Source organism: Apteryx mantelli, chromosome Z (assembly GCF_036417845.1).
Source record: "Apteryx mantelli isolate bAptMan1 chromosome Z, bAptMan1.hap1, whole genome shotgun sequence".
In the NCBI taxonomy this organism is placed as follows: domain Eukaryota; kingdom Metazoa; phylum Chordata; class Aves; order Apterygiformes; family Apterygidae; genus Apteryx; species Apteryx mantelli.
Window position 1 is genome coordinate 25,673,146 of NC_090020.1, and position 13,907 is coordinate 25,687,052.

General features: G+C 39.1%; 1 protein-coding gene across 3 annotated transcripts in view; it reads left to right on the forward strand.

Moving 5' to 3' along the window:
* Positions 1-13,907, forward strand: part of TJP2 (tight junction protein 2) — a 69,910-nt gene that overhangs the window by 41,571 nt on the left and 14,432 nt on the right. For all 3 annotated transcript variants that reach the window (XM_067315308.1, XM_067315311.1, XM_067315309.1), the window contains 11 exons: positions 516-640; positions 2,927-3,029; positions 3,800-4,379; positions 5,824-5,927; positions 6,080-6,233; positions 7,444-7,552; positions 7,649-7,788; positions 8,286-8,352; positions 10,438-10,588; positions 11,903-12,011; positions 12,791-13,001. In XM_067315308.1, the coding sequence (XP_067171409.1) occupies positions 516-640; positions 2,927-3,029; positions 3,800-4,379; positions 5,824-5,927; positions 6,080-6,233; positions 7,444-7,552; positions 7,649-7,788; positions 8,286-8,352; positions 10,438-10,588; positions 11,903-12,011; positions 12,791-13,001 (1,853 nt within the window). The remainder of the gene's footprint in view (positions 1-515; positions 641-2,926; positions 3,030-3,799; positions 4,380-5,823; positions 5,928-6,079; positions 6,234-7,443; positions 7,553-7,648; positions 7,789-8,285; positions 8,353-10,437; positions 10,589-11,902; positions 12,012-12,790; positions 13,002-13,907) is intronic.

Here is a 13,907-nt window from a genome sequence, read left to right on the forward strand (position 1 = left end):
GACCTTTCACAAGTTCATTGCTTGCTTTTGGTAATCAGCTGTGATTTTTGTGTAGTCTGTTTAAGGAGTAAGTAGTAATTACAAACTAGATAGCAATTATAATGAACATGACATGCTAGAAAAACTGCTCCAGGGTCCCAAGCATCACTCACAAAATAGAACCATCTATCCAATAATCAATTTGGTGTGAATAACCAAAGGGATAGTGGAGCAAAATGTAGACTAAGTTAGTGAGTCCTTTTCATAATTGCTAACCATTACAAGATCATAGACTGCTTGAGGCTTGAGGACAGCAGAATATATCTTTTTGCTGCGTGGTTTATAAAATTCCATTCTTTTTTAAATCTATAGGTATTGTATATTTCTGGAGCTCTGCACACAACTGTCATTTTTTAAATAATCATAACTAAATAGAGTGCCATCACAGGAACATTTGTGTTACTCTTATTTTTTCTCCCTATCAGAATGCCTATGGATGGAATTGAGTTTTGTTGTATTTGTTTTTCTTGTCAAAGGATTCAAAACGAGGATTTGGGATTGCAGTTTCTGGTGGCAGAGATAACCCTCATTTTGAAAATGGTGAAACATCTATCGTCATTTCAGATGTACTCCCAGGTGGTCCAGCAGATGGATTACTTCAGTAAGCAATTTCTTATTTCTCTTGTCCAATATATTTTGAGGGCCATAGCTGTAGAATGCATAAAACCTTCCGACAGGCTTGATAGAGATCCCACAGATTTAATCCACTCAAAATTTTCTGCTTCTTTTAAGACTTAGATGTCTGTTTCAAATGAAAACATACATGGGGATATTTTTCTTTGCTATTTTGTAAGGATGTTAATTTCAGTGGTGTTGAAAAGCTTCCATAGTCAAGTATATCCCTTTTAAGGTTGTATTTCTTTTAAAGAAACAGTAGAAATACTTGGCATCTCTAAGCGTACTCCGTGTTCCTCCTACAGGAAGCAGGTGGTCAGTTGTTAGTTTTCAAGAGATTTGCTTAAGTCAGGCATATAATCCAAAGAACTATTGGTCTTCACTCCTAAGGTGTCAGGAGCTGGGGGAGGGAAGAGAAGCAAAAGTGTTTGCTAAATATTTATTTTGTATTTGAAAGAAAGAAGGTTGGAAATGAAGTGCTTCTGTGGTCCTTCTAAGTCTGTTGGCTGGAATAAATGGTTAGTTTCTAGCCAACAGCTGATCAGTTTTTTGTCCTTTGACCTGGACTGTCTGATGAAGACAAAATGGTTTGGAAGAATGCTAAAGCTGTGCAGTTAAGCAAAAGAGTTTGTTCTGGCCATTTGACAGACATTAATTTTCGGTGAGGTAATAAAGAAGCTGACATGGGAATAGCTAATGAAGTACTAGATAAAAGGAGTATTTGGAAGCAGGTGACAGACAATTCTCAAACGCAGACATAAAACCTTCATCTAAATAGCAATGATCCCTGTGCAACACATCTTTGATCAATACTGCTTAATAATCATCTGTGATTTGGAAATAAGATCATATTCATAAATTATGTGAGGGCCTGGGTAAATAGAAAAGGATGAAGACAGGCCAATGACAAGCAATTTGGGCACATTCAGATAAAACACATTCTTAAGACAACAGAATGCAAAGCTGTTTTTCCAGAGAACTAAAGAATGTAGGCCCAACCTTTGGAGTGTGGGAGCATTACAATCCTTCAATCCTTGAACAGCTTTTTAGGGTAGAGTGAACACAAGTAAATATGAGCTCGTGGTGTAGTGCTGTAGTATTAAGTTTAGTGCCATTTTTGGATGTATGAACTGGGAGGAAAGTTATTTTATCTCTATATAAAGCCCAGATGAAACTGATAGGAGTATATAGTGTGCTGTTCTGGCAAAGTCATTCAGTAAAAGGATCTGGAAGGGTAGAAAAAGAGGCACAAAAATTATTGCGGAGTTAGAGAAAATGCTTTACAAAGAGAGGCTTAAAGCATGTAATCTTCTTTTTAAATAAGAAGATTGTGAGGTGACTTGATTACAGTGAAGAGAAAATAGTGGTTACTAAAGAGTTCTTTTATCTAGCAGAAAAAAGGCATGGCAATAAGTAATTGGTTGCTGAAGCCAGGCAAATTTAAACTCAAACTAATGCTTTGACTGTGAGGTTAGTAACTGAGTAATCACCAGAATAAACCAGTGACAAAAGTGGTGCTTATTTATTTATTTATTTATTTAATCTCTTGCCGGTTTTGAGCCGAGATGTCTTTCTGGTAGACACGATTTTTAGTTAAGCATGTGTTATGGGGCTGTCTCCTAGGATGACTGAGTTAAGTCTTAATGATCTATTTGACATGCAGGAGGTCTGAAAAGATGATCTTGTAATCTGTTTTGGCCTGTGCTTTAGGGCAGGGAGGACTTTTTGTGTAGTGTAGCATTTTTTGATCAGCTGTCTTCCAGAGTAGATGGGGTCTGAATACCAGTCTTTCAGAAAACTATATCAGAGTGGCATTTGTCAAGATTTGTCTGAATACTACAGAAATTTGAAGCTCTCTTGAAAATTTTATGTTGCTGTGAAAAACATGCCACTAGATGTGATAGACTAGGAGTTCTAAAAGAACTAAGAACATAAAAATAAAAAAATAAAAGTTTTAAGGGTCAGCCAAGAATATGCTTTAAAAGACAAAGTCTTCCTCAAAGTTATTGTCACTGTATTGAAGCTGTACCTAATATAGCTACAGGGATATGCCACAATCCAATCTCTGATTTTTAAACACACTGAAAACTTTTCCTTGTTATCTAAGGTATTATAGTGTTTACCTAACAAACATATCTTTTGAGGAAGAACTCCCTATTAAAGAAAATGAAATTAGTTTTGTTCTGTTTTTTTCCAGAAAAAAGTGAAATTTCATTTCAGTGTTTTCAGGAAGACTCTCCTTAAATCTTATTTTTTTCCTCCCCTCTTGCAGAGAAAATGACCGGGTGGTCATTGTTAATGGGACCCCAATGGAAAATGTTGCACATTCTTTTGCAGTCCAACAGCTTAGAAAAAGTGGAAAAGTGGCCACCATTGTAAGTAAATTTTAAATGCATTTGCTGTGCAGTGTGATATATCCATAACCAATCAAGGCTGTGGTTTTCTTCTGTAAAGTGTACTATTAATGCATAAAGCAACGCAAGCCTTTTCCCAACAGAACATACAAACTAAATAAACCAGAATGAAGACCTGTTTTTTACAGAGAAGCAAGTGGAAATTAAATGACAGTGTCAGAGAGTTATCTTTTGGAAAAACTGGAAATAAAATGTCTGTCCCTGATCTTTAAATTTAACAAATAGTGAACTGCAGCTGGAAAAAAGAAAAGTTCTGTGAAGCAGATGATATCTTACAGGCTCAGACCTTGTCCGAGAATTTGCTGTCCAGATTGGCTTTCCTTAATTAAGAGAGGCATACATAACTTTTTTTTTTTTGGGGGGGGGGGGGATGGGGGTTGGGAAGGGGCTGACACACTTCCTAGAACTCTCCTTAAAGCAGAAAAAACTATATTCATTGCTCCAACTGTTGCAGCGAACTGTTGTAACAATATGCGGTTGCTGATCTGATTTGTATTCTGCTCTTCTTTATCCTCCCAATTAGTTAAAGTTTCTTCTGCAGTCCTTAATAATGCCCTTTACTGGTTGTTCTGTAAATCGATTAGCTTCCATTGTAAGAAGTGCTACTGTGAAGTGATTTGGGATTTGGGTATCTTCCCTGCCCCTCCATTTGAGGTTTGAGGTTTCATCTCTTAAATTTTACATTCAGGTGGTTATTTTTGTTTTTCTTTGTTCCATATTGCATTGGACAGGTAGTGAAAAGACCACGCAAAGTCCAGGCTGCTGTTTTGAGGAGAAGCCCCTCCCTTGACTACGAGGACAGAGCTTTAGATGTAATGGATGACCATGCAGAGTTTGACGGCAGAAGTGCTCGAAGTGGCTACAGCGATAGAAGCTGGCATAGTGGTAACGGAGGGCGCAGCCAAAGCTGGGGAAACAACCTTGATCAGAGCTATAGAGGTGATCAGGACAGAGGGCGCAACCGAAGCAGAGACCATAGTAGGGAATGCAGCTACAGCCGAGATCGAAGTCGTGGCAGGAGCGTTGACAGAAGCTTGGACCGAGAGTACAGAAGAGATCAGAGCAGAGGCAGGAGCATCGACAGGGATGGTGGTTATGAACGGGACTACAGAGGAGACTACAGCCCACCCCATTATGGTCACAGATCTCAAACTGATCCTAGATACGGAAGGGAAGTGAGGAGCCAAAGTCGGGACAGGCTCTGTTCCCGAAGCCCTTCTCCTGAAACACGGCACCGGCATGAGTACCTAGGACCACAGGATCAGGAGGGACCAATCAGTGTTCTGTTAACAAAAGGCAAACATAATGAAGGTAGGTGTGACAGGGGGGAGAGGAACTGATTTTTAATACAGTATGTGTTATTTTGGTGGGAGCATGGAGCAGAGCTGGATATTCGCTGCTTTACAGGTAAAATGTTGAGTTACCTAATTAATTACTGAAGTTCTTTTATTCTCCCTGGCCAGGTTTGGGAGCTCTTTACGTGGCACCTTGGGCCTTACCTTTGAACAAAGGACTCTGTTCATCCACATGATTTCACTGTTTTTGAGCTACTCTGTCCTTGGGCTCTCCATTTCTTCCTGCCTATCCCTCTGGTTCTGGCAGGAACCTAGACCTGATCATGATTCTGTGGGATTGTGATTTAACAGTGGGTTTAATTTGGTTATACTGAAGGGAAGAAGTCATTCCAAGTATTGTTTGGTTCTGAACATTTAAGGATATAGTTAAAGAATATTAAAACAGCAACAACTGAAGCAGCCTCTCCTTGCTGAATGTTGGAGTATGTGTGCAGGTGGAGGCCATAGACATGATCTTTAGTGTGCCATGAAATAAATGCTGTTGTGCTGCAAAGTGCATTTGACATTGGGTTGTGTCTGCCCTTCCTTTTTCTGTTTTTTGAATCTGCTCTGTTGCGATCCATAATAATTTTCTGCCCATGTAAGCTTTGAATGCAGGAGAAAACCTCTTTTCATTGACCCTGGCAAGGTCCTCTTTCTTCCTCTTCTACTGCATATAATGTTTCTGCTTGTTAAGATGATGCAGACAAGTATAAAGTAATAAAGAGAAATTTAAGGTGGCTTTGTTAACAAGTTTTATATGTAGCTAGTAAATCCGTAATAATCTCTGCCATCCATTTGGGTTTTCTGCAGTCTCTCTCAAAAGGCTGTGATTTTGGAATGCAGGTAACTGTTTCTTTTCTTACTTTTTCAGCTGTTCTAGGTCATGCTTGTTTGAAAAGCAGTGTTACCTTTCTTTTTAGGCAGTAAAGGTACTGATCCAAGTATTCCAGTTCTTTTTTTTTTTTTTTTCCTGTTGCCTGAAACAACTGAGACACTTATTGGGACACAGATAGGACAGGGCTAGCATGGAGCAACTGGTTAAAAAGCCACCTCTTCTAATAATACTTTTGACCCTTCTCCATGCTGTTCTGTACCATATAAAATACAATAGGAAGAGAATCTAATCAGTGCCTTAATAAGCACCTCTAGAATGAACACGTTGTTTCGCTGTTGATGGTGCAGGCTAATGTTTTGTCCTTTATTGTTCTCAGACCACTGCTCGTTCTTACTACCATGACAGCACAGAAATGGGAGATTTAGCCTGTTATGTGGGTTTACTGGGTCTCTGTTTTTTTTTGGTTTTTTTTTTTTTTGTCTCTGGTGGTATATGAGGTGTGCTGCGTGTACACAGTATAATTTTTAAAAATGCATCTTTGCTTGCTCTTCTAAGATATAATGGATTATTTCCCTAATAACAGAATATGGTCTGCGGCTTGGAAGTCAGATCTTCATAAAAGAAATGACCGGTACTGGGCTAGCAACCAAAGATGGCAACCTTCATGAAGGGGATATCATTCTCAAGGTGTGTTCTGGTTAAACTGATAGCAGCCTAGCAGGTACTTTAGACAATATTTTGTCTGGCATAAGTCATGCTTTCACTGCAGCAACTATTGAAACTGAGTGCAATATGGGCTTATTTGTTTGCTTGTGACGTTGTTGCTTTTATATGTCCAGATCAATGGTACAGTGACAGAGAACATGTCTTTAGCTGATGCTCGAAAATTGATTGAGAAGTCACGAGGGAAACTCCAGCTGGTTGTCCTTAGGGACAGGAAGCAGACGCTGCTCAACATTCCTTCGCTGAACGACAGTGACTCGGAAATGGATGGTGAGGTTTAATGTGGATAAAAGGTTCTGCAGTCTATACAGGCGAAAAGGGAACTTATTATGTATAGTGTTTTGCTATAGTATAATGGTATTAGGTTCTCTGAAGGAAAATAAAACAAAACCAAAAAAACCCCAAACCTAAATAATAGCCAAAATAGTAGCAAGCCCTTTTCCTTTAAGTGAAAGAAGAATTTTGCATCACTCTGCTGTGATCATATGATTACATTTTTTTGGAGGAGGAGATGGAAGAAGCAATGTTGATCAGACAAAACCAGGCCTACTTCTCATAACAGGAAACTCAGTTGCTTTAATACAAAGCTTAAATTACAAAACAGAGTGGAATAGACTGTTCTCTCTTTCTGAGGGCATTAACATTCATTACAGCATTCAATGGTAAGGGGAAAATTGCCAGGACAAGAGGAAACGAAGTCCGTCTAGACAACTTTTTTTCTATTTCCAGTATCTGTTTCATACAAACGATCTCTCACAGTGTATCAGCTGTATCTCACAACATAATCTTGCCTTTGGAAGGGTGCAGGATGTTTGGGGAATCAGGATGTTATATTAATTAGTACAAGATGTCCGTTTCTCTGACTTCAGAGTACTTTTGCAACTTTTTACAGGTTTTACTGTAAAAATCTCAATCTCAACATATCTCAATATGGTTTAAATCTGAGGGCTCTTCTGTTTGGTTTTTTTCTTCCTGAAGAGCTAATGCATCAACTAATAGTACACTCACTAGATTTAAGGTGGGAGGTTGAGAGGAAGCATCTGGGGAGTTGTTAGCTTTTTCTGTCATGCTTTACAGTCTGTATGATTACTTATTTCAACACAAATTGGCCCTCCCTTACTGTAACAATAATGTGAGGACTGCTAATGTGAAGGTCATTTTCTGTTTGGATAGCTCCAGTGAGAGCTCAAACAAAAAGGCTGTTAACACTAGTTAGTGAGAGTCCAGGGTGTGCACAGAGTAGTTGTGTGTGTGTGTGTGTGTGTGTGTGTGGAAAGGGGGGGGGGCAGGTGTTTCCTGAAGGTTGTGTGAAACTTTCCTGAAGTATTTTCTGGGAGGCAACACCTTTTTACTTGGAAGGGAAATAGGTTTGAAGGTTCTGCATATAAATATGTGAAAGCATTGTAAATGAATGTGGTGATTAGATCTGCTGGTAATACAAACAAATCCCTCATTTCTTGTGCTCTTTCTCTCTCTATAGATATTTCTGAAATTGAGTCAAATCGATCATTCTCCCCTCAAGATGACAGATTACATCACTCTGATTTAGATTCACATTCATCCAATGAAAAGCTAAAAGAGAAGCCAAGGTAGGAAGTGTTTTTTTCCTAGTCCTTTGCTTATCAAATAAAACTTAAAATATGATATTCTTATCTCATTTCACTGAACTCGTTTTTTTCTTTTAGTGCAAAAGATGATCCATCCAATAGGATGTCCAGAATGGGAGCAATGCCTACACCATTTAAATCAACCAGTGACGTAGCTAGTAATGCTGTCACAGTTCCAGACACAAACAAAGAACCAAAATACCAAGATGATGCAGTAGGTCAGAGTTGAAACTCTCATTGAAGAGTTATTTTTCCTGCCCACAGAGCATGTATTCTCCCAGCCATGTCCATGTGTCTCATACAGTCTTCCTATTAACCCCATTCTGGTGCACAGACAGGTCTGTCTTTGCTCTGTGCTGCAGAGAGACACCTGAGATTACCGGAAGCCAGTTGCCTACTAGAATTTCCACCTCAACAGCAAAAACTCACCTACCGTAGCTTGGCTAAGCAGCCAAGTGAAGCTCTTTCTGCAGTCTGGGGTGGGTTGCCTGAAAGAGTTGTCTATTCCTCCATTGGATCTTTTTGTTATTTTTTAAGAGAAAAGAAGGGAAGTAAATACAACTCTAGCCAAAGAGATGCTTGGCCATTTAAATCTGCTTTTATCTTTGGCATGGGAGAGTTTGATTGCCATCTGATAACTAAAAATGTTTCCTTTCATGCCTTTTTTTTTTAACAGTAACTTCAGTAATTTCTGTTGTCTTTTTTTAACATACAGTGTCTCAACCAAAAGCAGCTGTAAGAACGATTCTTAAACCCAGTCCTGAGGATGAAGCAATATATGGGTAAGGAGGCTTTTGCTGTATTCTTCTGCACTCATGGTGTTCTAACTATCTGTAGTTTGTTCATGGCTGCATTGGTTTATTTCTTTTTTGGCCATTAGGAGTGGTATTCCTTTCATAGTTTAGTGCCAAGAAGAGATGATGTGGCTTCTATCTGACTGTATTTGAGGCAAATTTAGTTTTAAATTTATCTGCTTGGAAGGTATTTACCTTCTGCCTGAAAGTTATAGAACACCCTGTGTTTGCATAGGAACATATACAGTAGTATATCTTTCTATATTTTTATTCTCTTCTATTTGGCACTTGTGCAACTGCATCTGGAATACTGTATCCAGTTTTGGGCTCTCCAGTACAGGAAAGACATTGACCTTGACATATTGGAGTGAGTGTAGCTGTGGGCTATCAAGATGGTCAAGGAGCTGCAGCATGTGACATATGAGGAGAAACTGGGAGAATTGGGTTTGTTCAGCCTGAAGAGGAGAAGATCAAAGAGACATCTTATTTCTGTCTGCAGCTACCTAATGAGTGGGTGTGGAGAAGACAGAGCCAGTCTCTTCTCAGAGGGGCACAGTGGTAGGACAAGAGGCAATGAATACAAGCTGGAACATAAAGAATAAAACTTTTACCATTAAGGTGGTTGAGCACTGGAACAGGTTTCCTACAGATGTTATGATATCTCCACCAGCAGAGATATCCAAACATGTAACTGGCCAAAGCCCTGAGCAACCTGCTTTGAGCAGGAGGTTGAGCTAGAGACCTCCAGAGGTCCGCTCTAACCCAAGCAATTCTATGGAAATGTATTTTGCACCTCTTCCATTATTTTATACATATACAAAGGTCAACCCTCCCCTTCCCCCCAACATTAGGGTACAAAGAGAATGTCCTCTATACAATTTGGAGACAAGTTCATTGCAAGGCGCAGGTTTCTGTTCATCTGTCCCAGAACTGCACGTACAAGTTGGAAACTTCTGTATAGAAATGTACATCTTTTCCTAAAACCAAAGCCTGTGCCATCCTTACTTAGTTCTAGTCTCTGTCTGCTCAGAAATGAGCAAAATATTGCTTCTAATGTTTACTTTTATTTTTGATGATTTTTATAAATGGTTAAGTTGAATCTGGTAATGTTGGTCCCTTAAGAATAAAGATACTAAAAATTGTGAATTGTATCAATATGAAAACCATGGTGTTTTCTGTAAGAATTTTTCCAAATACAGAAACTGAAGGGGGATGACTCTGAGACTATAAGGAGTGGCCTAAAGATAAGGTGTTGAAGATACTCAGTAGCTCAGAGGGTTTTTTTCTCTCACCTGGATTATATTCTCAAATCTTCTCTGGGTTGGACTCTGCATATGTTGTCACTGATATCCAAATTAATCAAGTGGTTATTTTGGTGAAGGAGAATTTATAATATAGGCTTATGGTATTACTGAGTAAAGGCTGACAGATAAGCACTGTCCTCTGTGTTGGAAGGTCACTCAGGCATACAGCTTTTCTGGCAGGAAAAAAGTTGAACCTAGTCCAGTAATCTCTCCCTCCTTGGAATATGAAAGGTATGATTGTTAATGTACCAGTAGAGTATTCTTGGACATATTTCTCATTACAAGGGACCTGAAGACCTTCCTGTGGTCTGACAAACATATTTATTAAGCTGCAAAGAAAATATGTGTAAATTTAATTTATATGACAGTTTTCAAGTGTATAGAGAAAAAACAATGAGTGGGATTATTTATAACTCAGGCTACTTACACGAACAGCTGGGTTTTTGTGAAAGAGAGGATCCAATAGGTAAAAAATTGTCTCAGGACCTCAAGAACCAGGATTCATCATCTTGCTCTTATTCCAAATCTATGCAAGTAACTCAGTCTCTCTTTCCAGTTCAGTTTCCCCTCTGAAAAATTTAGATACTGTGCTTTCTCCCTCCACTGAAGAGTTACATGGGTAAATATAGTGTATCTAGTGAGAGAAAGGGGATAAGAATATTAAGAAAATTTTGTTGAGAGGGTTGTGGTTTTTTGCTCTTGACGACCTGTTACTATCATGTGGCTAATGTCTGGCCTGACTTTCTTTTTCTGCACATGAATCTTGTAGTCCTAATACGAAGATGGTGAAATTCAAGAAAGGGGACAGTGTAGGTCTACGACTGGCTGGTGGAAATGATGTGGGGATATTTATTGCTGGAATTCAAGAAGGCACTTCAGCTGATCAGGAAGGACTGCAGGAAGGAGACCAGATTCTTAAGGTATCGGTATAAACATGTGCCCCAGAAGTTCAAACCACTTACTGTTGTATTTTTTTGTTTGCTTCTTAATGGAAGTATGGGAAAAATTATTTTCTTAGGAAGTCAAGATGTTGGTTCTGAAGTATGTATGTATGGTAGGGGGATCTTACTGAAATCAGAGTTTATAAAGGAGAACTCAAATTATTTGTCAAGCTTTATTTTTTTTGGTTTTGTTTTTTAATTCTGTAGAAGAGGTAGCTAGCAGAAATTTTAATCAAGAAAAACGCCTTAAGATGGAAGAGAATAAACTCTCCATGCAATGCTTCCTCTTGCTCTTGGGGGGTGGAAATTGAGGCCAGCATATTTTTCTTTTTACTTTCATCTTTCTTGAATTTACTTGGGTAACTGATTTATTTTTCTAGATCCCACTTTATCTAGCCCTTTTTTGTCGTCCTATGTTCTCCTTTTTTTCTCAAAATTCAGATAGGACACTGATAAAATCTCATTTTCTCTTCTGCTTGTTTTCTCTCTTGTGATACCCTTGATTTCTATAGCCTTTAGGAACCAGTTAAAATATTTCTGTTGATTTACAATGAAGCTTAGCTCAGGCCCCTGGTCCCTGCTCTATACTCTTTCTCCTGTCTTCAAGTTATGGTCCTGAGTGGATTTTGAAAGAGTTGTTCTTTTTCAGAGCCTGATTCTTTCTTGCTGTTCATGCTGAATGGAAGTGCAGATGCTTTTAATTGGATTTAATTTGCCTGATAAGGAGTGGCAGCCATTTCTCTATCCAATGAAAATAGCAATGAGCATTGGCAGAAGGATCAGGGAGGAACATCACTGAGGGCCAGCACTGGGAATCTGAGCTTGTGTTCCTGTGTAGTATACATTACCAGAAGGAATCAGTGATGCTGAAACTGGATTACAGTACTGTCTTGAGTTTTAGAAACAGCAGGGTGACATCAGCACACTTGGTAGCAGGCACTGTTGAATAGGTAAGACTTCAGTGCCAGTACTGCATTATGTGCAGAAACAGTCATATCCATACTTTCAAATGGATCTTTTCATATTTGCTATCTATTTCCATATTTAGGTATTTTATTTATTTATCCATATTTACTCCTTCCTAGAAGAAATAATCTATCAGTGCACATCCAGGACCTTGCTATTTCCAGAAGGATTACTGTTAATGGATGGATTAAAATATTTTTTGTTGCAACAAACATCTATATTGACTTTTAAAAAAATGTACAATAAAGAAGAAGATATTAAAGCTTTTTAGATGAAACATAAAAATCTTTGGCTATTCCTCTTACTGTTGAATTTTTTGTACATCAGGTAAACACTCAAGACTTTAGAGGCATTGTTCGGGAAGATGCTGTTTTATACCTTTTAGAAATTCCCAAAGGTGAAACAGTGACCATATTGGCTCAGAGCAAATATGAAGGTAGGTGCTTTGAATGTGCATGTATCCACGAAGCCTTTGGAGGTGTAAGGAGGACATTAGGCTCTGTTTTGTCAGTGAAACAACAAATGATCTCTCTTGCTACTCTTGGTAACATTTTAATTGCCCTCTTTTTCAGTTTAGAAAATAGCTGTCTTCCATCTCACAAGGGTTGTAGAGATGTACACGTGCAGTGTGTTTATCAGAGCACTTCGCCATTTTTATTTTCAGCAAACAGCATCTCTTAACCCCAAAGAGTAGCAGCTTAATGCTTATCACTTCTTCTTTTCACTCTTTGGCATCCTTGAGATCTGCTGTTCGCATTCCCTCTCTCCTGTGCCTTGACAGTCATAAGGGATTCACAGTCAAATAATATCTGGCAAGTGCACAGTTTAATTGATGAGTAGATAATGAGCAAGCAAAGCCTCTTGCTTTCTTGTTTGCAGATACAGCCTACTGTAATACTGAAGCACCATCGCTGCCTTTTGGTTTGGCCATCCAGGTGAAAGCGCATGCTTCCCTCAGCTGTAAGCGCTGTATACATATGAATATAGAAGATTCTTGCAATGGCTGTGAATGTTATCTTTTTGAATGAAGGGGGAAAATTTCAAAACTCTTTGCTAAAATGACAGGTTAATCTATTTCTTTCCAGTGTAAAGTACTGAGGGAACTAAGCTAAAATCAAAGTGGACAGAATGCTGTTCAGCATTGTTGTGTATTTTAGAATCCAGACAAATGGCTAAAAAAAAAAAAGACAAACTAAATGGCAGTTCCTCTTTTAGTCTACAGAGACATCATGGCCTGTGGCAGAGGAGATTCATTCTTCATCAGGAGCCACTTTGAGTGTGAAAAAGAGTCACCACAGAGCTTAGCATTCACCAGAGGGGAGATCTTTAGAGTAGTTGATACGCTGTATGATGGCAAACTGGGAAACTGGCTGGCAGTGAGAATTGGAAATGAACTAGAAAAAGGCCTCATTCCAAATAAGAGCAGGTAAGTTGGCCTCCTGTCTTCTAACCTATTTTTAGAAGTAAGTTGTTTTTTTTCCAAATGGATCTTGCTTCCTATCTCATACAACTTTTCTTCCTTTTTTCCCCTCCCCTTAAGGAAATGAAAAAATTGTTGTCTTTACTTTCACAACAATTGTGTCTGTACAACTGTAGGTTTTAGAACCCTGGCATTATGTAAGGAGTGGATGAGAGAAGATGGTGTTACCTATGCGCTAAATTGCATTACACAGACCTAGAGTTTCTGTCGTGGTGAAGGGAGGGAAGGAAGGCCCTTCCTTATCTTGGTAATTTATGTTTGCCTGCCAGAGCCCCCTGTTCAAGGACTTTCCCTGAGCCAGTTTTGCAAAGTAGAAAAGAATAAGAATTTATTGAAGCGACAGATGCAACAGGTTTGGAATTGCCATTGATAAATGCACTTGCTGCTACAAATTTTCTTTCTTTGAGCTCAAACTAACAATTAAGCACTTTCAATAATAATATATTTTCCCGGGTAACATCCGGCGTTGTCGGAGGCGCAAGTCTTACCAAAGAGGCGTCCCTGTCTGGGGGAGGCAGAAGGAGGCTCGCTCATCAGCAGTCTCCGGTGAACAGGTCGGGGGTTCAGTTTTCTTCCCTTCCCAAAACTTTAGTGGGCTGTTCTCTGCTTTATAGTTGCTGAAGGTGGGATGTGGAAGTGCGGCAGTCATACTGCATTGGCCAGATTGCTGTTTGCGTGGTTGTTGGGGATATGCCCCCCTTATTTACATATCGTTATGCAGCAAAGGGTGTGATTTTTAATATGGTAATCAGGGGTAATGAGGCCAGGGGCACTATAGGTCAACAGTCCGTGAGCAGCAATTATTTTTTCGGTATGCAACCCTTTGCGGTCAGGGGCGGACCGCGATACCTC